The sequence below is a fragment of the Scophthalmus maximus genome, chromosome 15 (genome assembly GCF_022379125.1).
Source record: "Scophthalmus maximus strain ysfricsl-2021 chromosome 15, ASM2237912v1, whole genome shotgun sequence".
Classification (NCBI taxonomy): Eukaryota; Metazoa; Chordata; class Actinopteri; order Pleuronectiformes; family Scophthalmidae; genus Scophthalmus; species Scophthalmus maximus.
The window spans coordinates 14,388,771-14,406,930 of NC_061529.1; the positions used below are offsets into that span (position 1 = coordinate 14,388,771).

General features: G+C 46.7%; 1 protein-coding gene across 6 annotated transcripts in view; it reads right to left on the bottom strand.

Moving 5' to 3' along the window:
• The window catches only part of dlgap2a (discs, large (Drosophila) homolog-associated protein 2a), a 147,803-nt gene that overhangs the window by 88,224 nt on the left and 41,419 nt on the right, over positions 1-18,160 (bottom strand). For 3 of the 6 annotated variants that reach the window (XM_035610327.2, XM_035610328.2, XM_035610326.2), the window contains exon 1: positions 16,753-17,222. The exons of 1 other annotated variant lie outside the window; for it this stretch is intronic. In XM_035610327.2, the coding sequence (XP_035466220.1) occupies positions 16,753-17,074 (322 nt within the window). In that variant the 5' untranslated portion in view covers positions 17,075-17,222. Of the gene's footprint in view, positions 1-16,752; positions 17,223-18,160 lie in introns of those variants that run through there. 2 more of the 6 variants (XM_047337762.1, XM_035610334.2) reach the window with 1 other exon arrangement.

Consider the following 18,160-nt stretch of genomic DNA (forward strand, 5'->3'; position numbering starts at 1 on the left):
TGCCTGCTGATGGAAATGACTGATGAGAGCGAATGAAAACAATGATGTACAAGCCGCCAACAACTAAAACCGTGAGTTAAAAGATGACAAAATGCTGCACTGCAGAGCAGCTTAAAATTCAAAAAAGGACGTTGTGCTCCAAGCAATGTTTAAGAGAGGATGCATGCGTACGAGATGACGAAGGGAAGACAAGGCACTCTCTCAAGGCCGAAAACAACAAATTAATTCAGAGCAAAAAAGCATGACATTTCAGTCTTGCGACTGCACCAAATGGACCGCAGAAGACATCAACAAGATCAACATCAATAAACGACCTGAGGCAGATGAGGAAATGAGGATGTGCCTCTCATATAGCTTGATGGTCCAGAAAGAGGTGTTTGCTTTGACCACATTGGATGCAGAAGGATGTGTTTCCATGCACTGATGCGCGGCGATCAAATGTAAACACGAGGTTTCCCCCCTCGACGCTGATTTTAGCTCCGCTGACCTGTTATCGTCGCACTGCTTGTAACCACATCCCTCCGTCTGTCCCACGCCGCGAGGATTGCTTGTATATGTGTCACAGCAGCTTGATGGAAATACAATATAACCACTGTTCTCCACAGGATATACCCATTAGATGCTGCAGGGGTGGCTTACAGGGGCAAGTGCTTACAGTGCGAAAAACCCAAAGGGCTACAAGAAAGCTGACACGGGCTTGGCCCTGTTCATCTGCATCCGCTTCCAAAAACAGAGGCGCACTGGGAAACACCAGGCAACTGCAGTGCAGCATGAAGCAGAGGAGTCTTTTACTTTCACAACGTGACGACTTCAAAAGCTCCTTAATGCTGAAGGCCACACAATGTGCCAATTCGTAACGGAGGAAACCTTCAGGGACCCTCTGTGTCCCTCTGTAGCCCACCAACAACAATACAGCTCCTTTTTTTTTTTGCTTCTCTCCCACCGCAGTGTCGTACGTTGCAGGTGGAGGCAAACGCTACCACAGTTGTCGAATGACAAGTCGGGAGAAAACGGTAGCATGCCTGAGAAATGAAGAACAAAATTGTGAGGAGAGCGCGGAATGAAATAAACAAGAGGGGGCCTATACGTACGACAGAATGTCACAAGGAGAAAGTGAGAACCAGAGCTGGAGAGACACGAAGGATCGAAGAGACTCACAACTGCCAAAAAAAGCCTAAAAAAACAGCCTCAAAACACTGATCTTGAGAGACTTGCACATTCTCCATCATGCACATACACTAAAAGCCAGTGCAAGTTATGTGAAAGACTCACACAATGTATTGAAGACATCCCGTTGCCATAGCGATGGGACAGGAAAAGGCGAGCAAGGTGCTGGCGGAGTCTCCTCGCTGCGTGCAAAGTGTTTTCCCTCACCCTCTCTTACTCAGAGCAGATGCATAAGCAGTAAGCTTATCCGCTGTCTCCAACAGGACTGATTTAATGTGGCCCACTTCCACATTCCAGATATGGAAGACGCCCGTGGAGAGAGGATGTTAACGCTCTTCACTCCCTTTTCCGTGACCCCTCTCCGGGATCTGGTGATGATGCCTGAAGTCAGGGGTGGGGGCACGCGGACGGGCGTATCCCTGACAGGAAGATGAATTTTAAACATGATTGCGGGGGCGTCCTTGATGAATGTGCCTATGAGTCGTAGGGTCGTAGTAGAAGGATATTTGCAAATGTGATGAATATTACATCGGATGGCCCTCTTTTATGTCTTCGCCACTTCACAGCCCTGGCTATCTATCACGGCGTGTTATTCCATGCGTAGTCTGACGGCGCAAGAGCTGCAGAGACAAAGTCGCTCACTTATGCACGCAGCCATTTATTAGGTTTAATCTCCTTGATTGGCACAACGTGCGAGCTCATGTGGAGGGTTAGTGGCAGGTGGGTGATAGATGTATGAATGGCGCGCTGACGCAGACCCTGGTCTATAAAATTTTTCCCGCCGCTCCCCCTGGTGTTCTCTAAGCATTGATCAGTGGGCCCCGTGGATAGTTGAGTAGTGGTTGTGCAACCAGGCGCGGATTCCCAGATGACCCACACCCACACAAAAACATCAGTAACTGCACCCCCAGCCAAACACGCTCGGTAGTACTAACCTACATTAGCACGTGTCCGCCCACATGTTTAAGCAGATTCACACGCTGCTATGTGCAGTCATGTAAACATTCGGGCTTTTCGGCGAGTACGCGTGGCTGACTTTCCCCACCGCATGTAAATGTATTCATTTGAATAGTGACAGTCCTTCTTCTTTTTTCCCCCGACTGTGCTCCTTAATAGACTCAGAGCCTCCAGAAATGACTTCTGGGTGTATTAGCCCTGACCTTGTACTCAGCCCGTCTGGGTTAACAAGCTCTAGCCTACAGGACGACAGCACAGGAGTCCATCCGAGCTGCCTTTGAACACCCATGACTAAGTGGTGGCCGGTTCCAGATGGGGCCAACTCAGGGTCCAGTCGACTCTCCGCTCTGCGGAGGCTGCAAGCCGCGGACAACCGGGAGAGGGCGAAGCGCTCAATTATGACACGGGCATGTCCTAAGCATTATTTGCCAAATGACATGCGTTCACTGGAATCACAGCGCGTTGGTGATTGTATTTCAAAAAGAATAATCATGCACTGGCATTGAGGCAAAGTGTCAGCTGCTCAAAAAAAAGAGTTGCACAAGCCGCATCACTCATTCACGAATATTCAACGATGCAAAAGAACAATAAGCTACCGTGCTGCACTTGTATTCACTAACCCAAATGAGTTGTTTTCAGTGTCAGCATCACCTCCTGGTCCGCTCCAGCTTTAATAGGTGAATAGGTGAGCAGCTGCAAACCTCCCGAGGGTGCGTTCACACCATTCCTCCTTTTGTCTTATAATGCCACTGCCATTTTGTTTTACATTCAGGTCAGCGGGGAGTGGCCTAAGGCTGATTGGAGAGTAGCTGGTGTTATTAAAAAACAAAAAAAATTCAAAGCAGAGGGGAGCACTTCCTCAATTTGGGAAAATTTTTACTTTTTGTTTCAAACGTCAGAAATAGCTGCTATTTCTAGTTTATCAAATGTTAGGATTCGCCGCTTCTGTCTTTCAGTTTATAATTACATTGAAAATGTTGGGTTTTGGACTATCGCCTGTTTATTCAAAGTTTATCAATATTGAACCTATCGCATCAAATCGCACAAAATTCATAACTGCACTTTCTTGCTTTATTGTTAGATAACTTAATTAGGCAGTAAAATAATGATAATGAAAGCAGCATTTAATGATATGTAGATAATGAAAATAGTCTTTAATTGAAGCCCTATCTCTAGAAAAGTAATACTCTGGAAAAGGGCCCTAATGAATATACAGTTCAAAAAGAGAATTGCACATCTTATTTGCAATATTGCAATATATTCTGACGATTTCCCCTCTGTGCTTGCAAATAGAGCATTGTCGTACTCACCGTAGATTCTCTATCATGATTTACGACCGTCAATAACAGGTGGAGAACCTGGTTAAAAAAAGGGGGGATTTGCATCAGCGTTTCACAGGGGGTTCACTTTTGGGTTCACACTCAGAGGCTCAGACATCAATTTCACAGGGAGAAAGACATAAGAGATGTTGGGTCTCATCTGTCGCCCCTTTGCAGACAGCATCAAGAGATTGATGGCTCGGCGAGACTAAACAGCTGGAACTTATGGGAGCGGTCGGTCTGTGTCAGCACCAGCCTTGAATTCCCAAGGATAAAAGTCGAGTTTGAGATGTGGCTGGCTGAGGCCGAAAACATGCAGTGATACACGAGTCCGCCTGTCGAATTTACAAAGTGACCCTGGCATATGATATCAACTTCTGGACGAGTGGATATAGTGGTGCATGAGTGCAAAACCTAATATACACCGCTGATGTGTGAATCTGCATGGGATTAAAGTCAAAGAGCTGGTCTGACTCATGAAATACAGACATGTGTGAACATCACTCCATGGCTGCATAAAAAGAGGGGTGAGGTCTAAATCAGAGTGACACAGCTGTGGCGAATAACTGTCTCCAATCGAACAACACTTTGCCCTGCGAGTCATTTGCACACACAACGCTGGTGATTTACGGTTCCTTAAAGAAAAGCCATCAACCGCCGGCCGTTTATGGCCCAGGGTGATTTAATTAATGGCGAGCACCTCGACTCTCATATGTGGAACATGCCTGGGAGTTTGCTTGTCGATCAGCATGTGCCGCCCCTGCAACAAAATATGATTCCAATCAATGCTGTTATGGCTTAGAGGTCGCAACCTGGCAGGGGCCAGGGGAAGCAATGGCAGGAATGATGGAAAGTTTTGTGTGTGTGTGTGTGTGTGGGGGGGGGGAATTATTTCTGTTTTATGGGTGCAAACCAGTCCAGTAATCTCGTCAGGTCTGCTTCTATATTACGTAATATTGAACAGTGTTTACCGATGTGTTCCACGAAACAGCTTTCACATGAATAATACAAATGTCTTTGTTGTAGGTGTAAATAATAGAAGCATCGAAAAGGAGGAGGTGCGGATGTCGTCCGTGTCCTTCCACTCTGGTCTATTTTTTCAACATAGAGCTCCGCCAATTAGCTTTTTCACTCCGATAACATTGTTTGACTCGCGTATGACCTAAAACCATCACAGAGGTTTTTTTATGCCGATATTTCCTGTAATGTGTGAGGTCCAAAATTTGCCTGTAACAAAAGCACTTCAAACCTTTCCGGTAACTGCCGGCTACTTGGGCCTGAGGAACAGATCAACAAAGAGAGGGAACATCCTGGTGACGGTTTCACAACCTCACGGAGGCCAAAATCATTCAGACTGGCACGGCGTCATGCAATTTCATACTGCCTCTGTTCTATTCAATAAGAAATTCATGCAGGCCTGAGGCCCAGTGACAGAATTACCCATCCGGATACTTGACTCTTCATGGTAATATTGTAGTATGCAGCGGTTAAACCTCATCATTGATGCCAATAGAATGCACGATTATTAGCAAAGGACATTATGTGGCAGGCCCCGAATGTTCAAGCTTCCAGCCTGAATGATATAAACTTTCTAAAAGCCCATTGAACTCATTAAGGGCTCGGTTCATATGGTAGCTAATGAAAAAAAAGACCGATGCCCATCTGTACAGTGCATCTGTTCCCTCAAATCCCTTCGACAGCTCAAAGAGCTGACGCCGGGATCCGCGTTGTCATTCACGGAGCCTGGTTGAAGTTGAGTGCAGTCATCTCACAACAACCCCGAGGGCGTTTTCACACCTGAAATTTGGCTGGAAGTAGTCTGCCCATTCAAAAAAATGAACCGGTTGAATTTGTTATTCCCATTGTCATATAATTATCGTGTCACTAACAGCATCACCAACTTCAGGCGCAGAACTCGACACTAATTTGAACGCACCAAATGAGCATTCTCGTCGCTCAAACATCATATCGTCGCAGGCGAGGGCTGCGAGCACTCCTGACAAAATTGCAATTAAATATTTTGTCTCCTCCTTCCCCCATGCGGTGCCACGGCTCCTTTTTTTGGCTTCTTTTTCTTCGCCCGTTGTTTAATTCTGTCTCAACTTCCTGCAATGGATCAGAAAGTGAAAACTACCGCCAGATGTGTCGCAGAAACACAACCTTCCCACCTAAGGGCTGTGCGTTGTGTTCAAAGCTCTGCTGTCGGCGGCTCGACTGAAGCGCTTCCGTCAGTTCCACGAGAACAACAACACAAGGATTCAAACTACCAATCAGTCTCAAGCCTGACTCTCTCACCTTTCAGCAAACACTGGCCAAACATGCATCTCCGACTGGGAGGACGCAAAGCGTCGCGTGTACAGTACAGGTCAAGTCCTGATTAATAATCTGAGCGTTTTAATCTATAGCCATGTCTGTAGGTGATAATGCCAGACATGTGCTGCTCAGCGGGTCTCACGGCGGCACCACCTGGTCTAATGACCCTCCCTCCCATCAGTCAGCAGGTCTCTGGCTCGACCTGCCACAGATCAGCTGTAAGGAGGGGGAGGGTGCAGGCGTGAGGGGGGAGTAGGGGACGGCTGTGGAGGTGTTTTTTTCTTCTGGTTTTTTACCCAAACCTACTGGGAAGTTGAGATAAAGGTGTTAGCTCGCCACCACATCATCCCAAAATGTGTCACATTTCTACCAAGCCCACATGGAGAAGGTGTAAATGTGAAAACTGTGGATGCGTTTAAAGGCCCAACACGACTTTTGTCGAGAGGGCCAAGTTGTTGTTGGGTTTTTTTTAAAGCACATTTCTTCCCGGGTCAATTTCTGTGTTTAATCAGGTTTTTTTTTTCCTGTTTGCAGTTGAATCTGAATGCGTCCAATGGGCATTTTGTTTGGAAACCGTGCACATTCATTTGATCAAAATTTGGCAGTTTGTCGCGGACATGTCACATCGGTGATGTATCCGTAGCTATTAATAGAGCTGTGGGGGAGTGGGTGCAGTTGCATTCTGGTGATGAATGACTTCTGTGTGATGCGGTGAGCAACATAAGTAGACGGCAGCGAAGTGACTCATATTCTGCTGTAGCTCACTGATCACTGGTCACTTCAATTATCAACCAACTCTCTACAATGTGTAGGCGAGTCAGCCCGGGATTTACAGTTGAGCCTTCTGGTTGTATCGAGGCATCTGCTGTAAGAAAGAAGGTACATGCTTCCTGTTTATTTTAGGCCCCCTGTCCTGCTCCCGTTGTAAAGCACCTGCACAGACCTGCCTCGCTGCTGCACCTGCCCATAGTTTACCTGCAATCCACTGTGAAGAGCCATGCAGTCCCCCATCCCGCGATCATTATCCTCCTCCAGCTATACCATCACATTTCACCGAATCATTTGGAGATCCTGTACGAAAAGCTCTGTGAAAGATTCTCCACAATTTTGTCAGCTGTGACATCGGCAGACATCGGCTACTGCACCCAGCAACTTTGCTGCATGTGTGACGGGATACAGGCTACAAACAGGAGGCCGACTAGTCTGCACAGCGACTGTGCCTGAGACTGTGACTGCCAGTGTCTTGGAAAAAAAACAAAAAACAGGACAGCAATCATGTTGCCGTCAATCAATTACTCTTTACATATTACTCCTTAATTAGTAATTACACAATGCCCAGCTCCTTCAAAGGCGCCGTTTAATCATTTCCAAAACCCACCACACACAATAACCAACCTGCCTGCAGGTTGGAGTTATTTCGTGACCGTCTACAGATTGCTTAATCTCACGGCACAGTGAAAGCTGTGAGGTTTACACACACACACACACACACACACACACACAACTCTGAAAAAGCCCCGGTAATTCCTGAAGGCCGCCTTAACAGTGTCTCATGTTTGCAAGTACATTGTAGATTTACTCGAGGGCTGTACTGTAAAATTTCCATTTGATGCTGTTTTTTTTATACTTATTCTTCACTACATTTCAGAGTGCTAGTGCTGATGCATTATATTTTCAACATGCCGCATATGCAACTTGTATAGGCAACCATCTTTCTGTGCTTACTTCCCGAGCTTTGAAGGATTTCAAAAGAGACACGGCTAATAATGTCAAAAATGCCGGGCTAATGCAAACTTTAAAATCGTTGGCTCCAGCAAAAAGGTTGCCAATGCCCACTTGCCTTTAACATCATCACATCAGGGCAGAACATGTCTTTTCAGACACAGTGTACCTGTTTTTTTGGTGCATCACGTCATGGCTCAACGAAGTGATGCTACCTCGGCACCCATTGTTCTCATTAGTGAGCAAGAGTCTAGTCAAAATCCCTGGCGCTTCAAACAACCCTCAGATGGGCTCTAATGCACTGGCTGTGTTGTTAATGTACGGCCGGTGAAAGCATGGGGGGGGGGAGAGAGAGACATCAGCAAGACTTGTGATAGAATACATTAATACCATTGAGGAGATCTGGATGGTTTATTTGTGTGATTCAGTTTCCTGATGCCGCCAAACTGCACACTTTCCGTGCACAGATTTGTCTCAGTGCAGAAATCAGGCAGAGACAGAGAGAGAGAGCGAGACATCCACAGAGAATCTGCAGCATGAAAAAGAAAAGATAAATCCCCACTGGATTCTTTCAAGATGTCCAGAGCAATGTGAAACTTTGGATGCGCTTGTACTGCAGAGGGGGGGGGAGAAAAAAAAAATCCCATACTAAGTAAACAAGCAGAATGAGGGACTCGGGATTCGGATGAGAGAATGTGTGCGTACCTCTGTTGCCGTGGGTGGATTAAGACGGAGCTAGAGAGAGCAAGCACAGAGTAAATTGGGAAGAGGGGGAGACGAGTGTTCCAGGGAGCGGAGAAATAGAAAAAGTAGTCCAGACTGCCTTTAGGCCACGGTACAGATCCAGAGGGTCAGTGTGCTCGTACTGTATGTACACAGAGTTGTCCTGGCATGTCTTAGTATCTGCACCTGAATAACCTTGTCTCCATGCACCAAGAAATACACCGTCCCTCTGTCGGCCCTCTGTCGAAACACCAATGATGTTAGAGGCAAATGAAAGGATTAACGGTCACAGTGGAAAGCCCTAGTCCAATGCGTTGCATCAATCAATTGTAAGAAACAAAACACAACCTTTGCGGCCGCGACTGCAATCTTCCACGCCAAACCCCCCCCCGATGCCACTTGACAGGTGCACAAACTCTCACTCACCTCCTCTCCCCATTCTCTCCACCTTTCCAATTCTCGAACCTCAGCGACGGTGACTCCTCGTGATTGCGCAGCCTCGCCTTTGACCCCCCCAGGTACTTCGCCTCTCGACAGCCGGCAGGGGACAGCAATGCACGTCTTGTATGAAGTACAGCAGGGGCAAGATCGACAGAACTCCCACCTCCTCACCAAACCCTTTCTCTTAGAAAACAAATGACGAAGGTCCAAACACTCAATCATAGTTCATGTTGTGTCACTTGTGCACGGATGGAGTTATGACTCTGCAGCACTACACAGAGGCGGGGGTTGTATCACGTGAGATAGAAGATCATTGAGCAGTAAAATTGCTTTTTCTGTGCTGACTCTAGAAACACTAAACGAGACAGTGGACTGGACAGGGACATGTTTAAAAAGGCCGAGCCGTGTTGTTGTTCCGTACAATTTATAGTTGTATATAATACATAAACAGCTGTTCGAGTTATTCCATGATACCAGTGACACAAGTCCATCCCAAATCCTTTTTTAAAAAGTCAATCACTTTTGAAACTAGGTAAGATAAAATGAAGCCATTTTCACAATCCGGTACAGATACAACATGAAGAAAGAGATGATAATGATGACTCATATTAAGCTTGTTATCGTCTTTGTAATCGGAGTTATTCCGCAAACTAGTTTTGGAGACGTATCACTGAGCTAAACTCTCCATTAAACAACTCGACTCAACCTTAATTCAGCCAGAAAGTCTAAATAAACTGCGGTTGAGCTTGTGAACCACAATTATTCACAGGGCTACCGACAAACAACCTACTGTACGACAAAAGCATCACATACTTGAATTTACAGCTATTCCACCATTACTCAAGACATGCACTTAATCAAAGAGCACCCTTGCCTCGGTGCAAAGCTCTAGAAAAAAACCCCAAAACAGTCAATAAACCATTAATAATGCATTGCCTGTATTAGTCATGAACAACTGTGTCCAACTGTGACATCTGCTGACCAAAATCAACGATGCAACCGACCCGCACCACAGAGCAATCCCCTGTAAACATTTACGACTGTAATGTTGAAGCTACGGTTTCATCAGACGATATTCAGACTGCATGCAAACGTGGTGAATCCATTCATGCCCTCGCAACCGTCTGCAGAAGTAACAGAAATTATTCGGTGAGCATATGTTAATAATATACATTTAGCCAATTAATGCAGTGCAGAAAATCAGCGTACTGATACGGCAGCGTGATTTTTGTAAAAAGCCACAGTGGATTAACCAAAATCAGGTCAATTGCAAGGATTATGCACAGTGAGCGTCGGTGATTATTTCACTCAGCGTCATAACCAGGTGAAAACAAGGTGAGAAATTATTACAATTTTTTTTTTAATCATATTGCACTGCAGCGTACGTCCATACATGCCTGGTCCTCTCGGAAGACAAATCCACACACTTTACGGGGATCTGAAAATCATGAGTCGCTATCAAACCCTCGTGTGTGATTATAATGAGAGGGAGTCTGGATTTGGCGTCGTGCTGTGTGAATTGGCCTCAGTGGCAACTTGAAGTAATGCAGGGAGAAGCCCCTGACGGAGAGAAGAAGGCAAAATAAGCTGCACTGTTGCGGCATCCCTCCGCCCACACTCCTTCTCACTCACACGTACGTACTCCAGTCATCTCTCTCTGCTGGAGGATGTGTGTGTGTGTGTGTGTGTGTGTGTGTGTGTGTGTGTACAGTATATACATGTGTGTGTGTATGTTTCCTGCTCGTCGTCTCATCTTATCATTCATTCTCTCTCCTTGTCATTCTTCTTCCCCGCTCCTTTTTTCATTCTCTCAGTCCCTCCCACCTTGTTTTGATCTCTCTTTCTTCTTTTCTCTCCCACTCGCTCTCAGTCAGGGAAACGTGCACGTGCACGTGCACCCGTCCACACGCCCCCGCGCGCAGTTGGCGCGGCCGAGTCGCCGACAAGCGGCGCGGTTTGGCATGGGGTTATGCAAAGACAAACACACACACACACACAAAATAAAAAGAGATCGGTGGGGCACCACTGCCTAATGGTGTCTCCATGGCAACTAAAAGGAGCAAGGCCCTGTGATGCGGTGTCAAACCGGCTGGATTTTAAACATAAGCAAAGAAAGGAGTTGTGTTTAGTGGTGGTGCTGTGATGGGCTCAACCGCAAAGCACAAACATGCTCTGTCCACATTCATACCACTTCCAACACATTCTTACTACCGGACACTGCATATGTTTTGCGAGGAAAATGCAGGTTGTGCCCAATGAAGTTCTACTCTCATAATACCTGGTTTTCCGTTTAAGTTAAAGTTTAAATTTCATTTCACAATAAATATAGGATGTTAACACTGACTAAAAACAATCAAACCCAAGCCTCTTCATGGCTGAGTGGTCCATCGTATCCTCAAAATATCCTGGTTGTCTTGTGCGTCATTTCATACACTTTCAACCTAAGTGTCTTGGAAAACTTTGGGATCCCCACAATGACTAGAAAAGGAGCTCTGTGGGTTTGAAGAAGTTTTGCTGTGCCGTGTTTGTGAGATTGACCTTCTCCGAAGGTCTTTTGCCAAAAGATATTCGAACACTTGTTTTCGACAAATTGACTGCTGATCAAATTTATCGTATCACATGTTGTATTATTCAATAATTATTCCAAAATTAAAAGAACAGTAAAAAAATAAACACATCCTTGCTGCGAGTTAGATGAGTATTCATAGCTTTTCCATATCTGAAAAGTAAACATGAACTGGAGCCGGCAGCTGGGTAGCTTAGCTTAACATAAAAGACTGGAAACAGATGGTAAGTGCCAGCCTGTCTTTGTCCAGTGATAGAAAAAATGTGTCTACCAGCACATTGTAAGTCACTTTGGACAAAAAGCATCAGCTAAATCAATACAATGGAATGTAAAGTCCATTAATTAACGTGTTTTTTCATATTATTTTAGTGTAAAAAAAGACAATTTGTCATTTTACCTCTGTAAAATTGTCATTTTGAACTTTGAACAGTACAAAGTGAACCATTTGCTAATTTCAGATCTGTGTTTACTGGAGAAAACAAACTCATCTTCTCGTCTAACTCTCAGCAAGTGTGAAATGAAAATTATATTTGAAATGGACGGAAGCTTTACGGCAGAGAGAGAAGAAGGCCAATGGGATAAACACGCCACACAACGGCAAAAAAAGGCAGCGATGTGTGCCAGAGCGCACACGACAGTTTATCATCCTGTGAGTCGGTGACGATCACAGGCGTGAAGGTGTGTCAACAGGCTGCCGGCGGAGGTAAAGAGAGACGGAGCAGCTTATCCGAGTCGCACTTTCAAGAGTGAAGAGGTTGTTCTGTTTCAGTGCATGAGGCATCGAGCTCTAATTCTTCACCTGTGGCTCAGAGGCGGAGCTCTGGCTCGGGCTGCAGTGCAACCTATCGACTGCCCAGAGAGAGAGAGAGAGAGAGAGAGAGAGGAAGAAGGGGCAAAAAGAGATGAAGACGAGAGAAAGAGGGAGAGAAGGGGAGAGGGATGCTATCTGAGGATTCAGAGGTTTCAGGGCTTCTCTGGCATTCTGCAAGTTTACACACACACACACACACACACACACACACACACACACACACACACTCATCTACAGCGGCTGGGCTGCCTCGTCCCACGTTGAAACCATACTGACCAGTGATTTTGCATTAAGACGAGCCAGGCCACCATCTGTGTGTCCGACAGTTCATGCACTCATCCAGAGCTGTGGCACGTGATCCTCATCCAACAACAACAACAACAGACCAACAACAACGCCCTGCCATAGCTGTCACCCATGTCAGCTGCTGACATGATGATCCATGACAAATTAAATTCTTCCACATTGAGCCGTCAGCCCGTTGCCATCTCACTATTTTCCCGTTTTCATTCTAACGCTTTCCTTTCGCTGCAAGGTTTCCGAAGCCGCGCGGCTACACAACAGAAGTGAAGACTCTGCGTCGTCTCCTGACGTATTTAACCAATTTTGAGAGGCACTCCACCGTCGTTACAGTATAGGCGCTCCCTGTTGGACTGTAAAAATATGCGTCCTTAAGCTTCGCGAATCAACACGAGTGGCCCGCAAACCATGAAACCTGAGCTGTGCGAACGTGATTTGTCACCCTGGCAATGCGACGGCAAGGCGTGCCTTCAAAAACCAATTAACTATCTGCAACCCTTCACAGGCTATTGACGTCTATAAGATCCCTGGTTTTCCCGTATCTCACTTTGAGGACCTGTTACTCCAGGCCACTTGAATGAATTGCTCCTTGCCGTGGTTATTACAAATTTTTCTATCGCGCATATAATTCATGTGAAATGGTGTAGATTATTATTCCGAGTTGCCGGAGGTATTATTCCGCCCGTCGAGATGCAGAGGGATGACAGGACTGCACAGGATTCATCCAGTGCTGCTCCCGGGGGCCTCTCCCATTTGTTTCATGGCTGACGGACGATATGCTTGTTTGTGAGCTTCATATATCGAATGTGAGCTGCCAAGAACGCCGAGAATGGGTCGTCCATCTGTGCATTCTTTTAAAGCGCTGATCCTCGGGCGCGCGCGTGTGTGTGCATGAATAGCAATTTGTCCTTCATTTGCTACTTCTGGTAAACACTTGCTTAATTCAGGGAGTCCATCGGCGACGTGCACCGAGCAGGAGCGGTACAGATACGGCGCGCGCTCGACATACGTGCGGCGAGGCCTCAGCCAAACCAAACATGACACACGGATATAACATGCTGATCGACCTCGGAGAAACACATTATGTAAGCGCGCCGTCTCCGCAATCAAATCCAGCGGGACCCACAGTTGTGTCCGTCCCGATTCCTCGCCAGTCCGCGGGAAAGGGACAAGCCGCCCGGCAGAGCGGGCGTCTGACAAGACAATCCATAGTCTGTCATTGACGGCAAGGTTAATATACACTGCGTTTGATCTATATTGCTCAGGGACGGTGTTTGATTCCAACTAATCGGTGCTGAAGTAAATGTAGTCAAACTGAATAGAGGATTGGGTTGAAGTGCTTGGTGTGTTGCTTGTGTGCAAACGGAAAGTGCGGGGCTTGAAATCAGCATACACAAACCGGCCAAATGTGAGAAAAATATTATTATCGCTCGTGGTGTCATCAAGTTACAAGCCAAGCTTGGCAGATGCTGAGGCCTAATTCTGACACTGCTTCAGAAGCACAGTTACAATGATCCGTGTGTGTGTCTCAGTAAGCACGTAAGCTTTTTTCATTACACTTGCAGGAAGCTACGTGCAAAACAGTTTGTGAAGGCTAAATCGAGGGGTGGTGAAGCTCAGTTGCGCTGCTTGTCGAATATCTGTGAGACGGGTGTGACAATCACAGCAGAACATGGCTTATGAGGAAAGTGCAGATCAAGATCAGGAAGAAGTTTAAAAAATTGGTCTTGATAGTTTTTCTACATTTACCCTTCTTCTTGATCATCAAAGGCACGTAGTGTTATGTTCCATGTGTTTAATGGGATGCCATTTCATTTTCAAATTAGTTCAATAATTAGTTACACAAGAGAGTATAATTCCACTGCCGTCAGTGGATTCAACTGTATTCAATTTACACATTATCATATCACACCCATAGACTGTATAAAACGTGGTCACCGAGTCATGAAAGTGAATCCAAAGCTGCAACCTGTATCCTCTGGATTGACCAGCAGAGGACGACTCCACTGGTTGCATAAAGAAGTCAAGTTTCTATAGAGGTCTATTAGAATATGGCTCTTGATTTATAACGTCAGTAGCCATTTTCCTGAGCAGTTTATGGTCTCAATCTCTAGTTTCCAATATTCTCCAAAACAGCATTATGTTGATTTCGTAAATGGTGCTCCATTAAGAGTAAAATAGATGATAAAACACTGTACGCGGTGGAGCAGGGATGAGTTGCCACTTGATCACTAATTTTATGTGGTATGAAAAGTAAATCATGTGAGGAATTTCCTATCCTGTTCTCTCAATAAAGATGTGATGATGTCAATAAAAATTGGATGGTTGTTGTTGGACATCAGAGAACTTAAATCTAGATTTCTGGTATCATTGTTATCTCTTTTTATTAGTAATAAATATGGAGAAATGGATGCAACACATACTATATGAAAATATGCTAAATCATTTAGAAGAAAGGAAATTTAGAGCAGCCACTAGAATGTAGCAGCCACTTAACCTGCTCATCCACAAGTCCTCCATGCTGGGTGGGTGTGCTCATGAATGTGCTCTATGGATCCATCCAACTCCTTCACCTCCTCGCTCACATTTACATGAATTAGCAGTGAGTGTGGGACACGGGTTGAAAGCGACCACTTGCCCACTGCGGTGACACTCATTGGTCCTATGTCCTCGGATTATTCTCTGTGGTAATTTACGCATGCGTGTGAACACTGGGGCAGCGAAACAAGCCCTTGCATTATGTGAGGAATAGCTCTGTGATACAGCTGCCTGTCTCAAAGACACTTGAGCAGGACAGTGTGAATGTGGTCCCTTTCCTGTGCTGTATGCATGTACTGTGCTGGGGAGGCCCCCATTGGAAATCAGATCCTCTAATTCTAATTAATGAGCACCACTTGGGGAGGACAGACGAGCCACGAGAAGCACCGGGGCGTTGATTGTCACTGGGTCCGGTACGTGAACGCGTTTTTTTCAATTAACACCCGGAGAGCCCTGATGCTTCAGCGTAATGGCATTAGTGACACAGGTGTCGGCGAGTATGGCAGTAATAACACCAGACCCTGGCTTCAATTCCCATCAAATGGGCCCGCCTGCACCTGCAACAACCAAAAACCACACACAGACTGCTGGAAGTTGCTTTGGATCATAAGCATCTGTTCAAATACGAGAGACTGATAAAGGACGAGCCTCTCTCATCAATGCCTACGCTGTCTGTGGCTGAGTGGCACTCTCGTCCGTTCGCAGCTCCGTTGGGAGAGAGTGTGTCTGCAGTGCAGCAGTGGACGCGGACGTCCAGAGCATCTCCTCTAACTGGCTGCAGTGGCTCTGTGCAATCGCCAAGCGGGGCTGATTTACAGCGGGGGGGCGAGATCCCGGGAGCCCGGGTTGTAAATCGTCACCAAGTCACCACCCACAGTCAGAACGCCGTGCGCATCACCTCACGAGGAGACGCCACTGCACTGTGGACGAGTGTTTCCCCAAAAGTGAGCGTGCGCTTCCGAGGTCTGTGCTCACGACCACATTCAAGCGGAGGGGGAGTCAGTGGGTGACAGTGTTGACAGGGAAACACGCGCCTCACGCACACACACACACACACAAACACACACAAACAGGAGAACATATGTGAACACACATGCATCTTTCTCCATTCTTGACAAACAGAATAAAAGCACTTCATTCAGAAAACACGAAGCGACGCACAAGGCTGCCAACACAGCGCTCAGCCCTCCGTGAGAGAGTTTACATTAGACGCATAAAGCCGCCCACACACACACACACACACACACACACACACACACACACAGACACGGTGTAGTGTGCGCCCTCGACTGTGATGTCACAGAATTTCCTTGTTATCGTCTGTGCTGCACTGCAGCCCGCATACAGTATCTTTGATTTCGACCCCGAACAGGAAAACAGTGACAATGCTGCACTTTTTTTTTTTTATACCCCACCACCACCTCCACCCACACCAGAGGAAACACACTCTGAGGGACTCAAATACATCTACTACCACTCCCTGATACCCACTTATATATAGGATGGTGGATGACAGTGTGTGGAACAATCCCACAATATAATCCTGCTTCAATGTGAAAAAAAGAAAGAAGAAAAGATATTGATGATTTCAAGTTGCTGCAGTAGAGCAGAATTTATTGCAGAGCGCTCTTTGGGAAATATGATGGACGCTCAAAGGAAATACGATGGAAGCACAGAAGCTCATAGTTCGCACATACACACACGTTACTGCATGACATATACGTCAACCCTCCTCTAAACTGGACCTGTTTGCACTCCATCTCAGCCAGAGAATAATCTCCACATTAAAACATGTTAACCCCCTCCCACCAGGGAGAAACGAGCCGGAGACGCTCCTCTGTCAAACTGCCACATCCAATGCAGGATAAAAAGAAGAAGCCCGAGGAAGAACTTACCTGGCACAGAGTCTAAAAGCAGGAGGCATCCGAGAGCGCAAGCTTCTCTGTCATCCGGAGACAGAGGAACATCACACACGTCACATGTGCAGGAGATGTTGGATTGAAGACTTCCTGAGCTCTTCCCTCTCTCTCTCTCTCCCCCCCCCACTCCGTCTATCCTACGACTTTTCCCCCGCACATTTATCCAGACCCCATCTGACGGGTGGCAAAGGGGAACGAGGGCTGAAAAGGCGGGGGGAAAGGTGGGTGGGGGAAATGACACTGAGACGCTCCGATCTCCACCGCTGAGGCTGAGTTGCGAGCGCACCGCCAGGACCATCCACTGCAGCAGACCAGAGCGGCGCGCAGCGCGAGAGAGGCAGAGGGAGAGGGAGAGAGGGGAGAGAGGCGGGATAAACAGGCGTTCGCTGCTGCTGGATCCAACAGCATGGCTCGAGCGAAAATCCGGGACTGGAGTCTGGATCCCGGAATTGGCCACGGACACGAAGAGGAGCGTTACGGAGAGAAGCGGAGCGGGAGATAGTGGGAGGCTGCAGCGAGCGGGAGTTTTCCACTATCTCAAATGCCGTTCCTCTCTTTGCACGACATCTGATACACCATAATTCTCCGGCTTCTTCCGTTTCCGTATCTACAGCGTCACTGTGGATGAACTATTACACTCGCATCATTTCAGGGGGCTCCCTCCGAGCAGTTTTTTCTTCTTCCAGTATGACACCACTGACAATGAGCATCCCCTCCTTCTGTTTTCTTTTTCGATGTCTGCCTCTTGTTCCGACAACGTGTGACAGTGCAAACCGAGCACTGTTTTTAAATTTGAATGTAGAAGAGATAAAATATCAAAAGTGTGGCTATGCGCACTGAATTGCGGGACATTAAAGTCACATGGCCGGTCAAACTATCCACAAGGTGCCTTAAAAACTAGGCTCACAAGTGGATATCCATTTTAAAAGCATATCAAGGGAATACCCTGCAACAATGTGGCACATTCAGCCATCTATCAATCTCTCTTATGGAGCTATTGGGTTGCCTGGCTGAAGTGCCTCTTGCTCGCTGTACCAGGGGAGCAGGGCTTTTAGTTGGAGTCCTTCGGCCCCAGCAGGGCTCAAGGTCGCTCGGCGGAGCTGCCTGCCGTCCGCCCAAAAATCCTTCAATATTTAACAGTGGCAGACGCAACGGTGCAGCTGTCAATCCAGATCTATAGACTCTCAGGCCAAGGGAGCCGGTTATGGCCGACGGCCGCGCATTCTAACAGTGCTCCGCCGGGTAGAGTTTGGGGATTTACGAGCTCGACGTATAAATGTATTCCCACCTCACCGGCAAGGTGGTTAAAGGCGTAACGCGGATATTGGTCTCTGCCTTGATCAGGTAAAGAAATACATAAATGAGGAGAACGGGACGAGGCGAA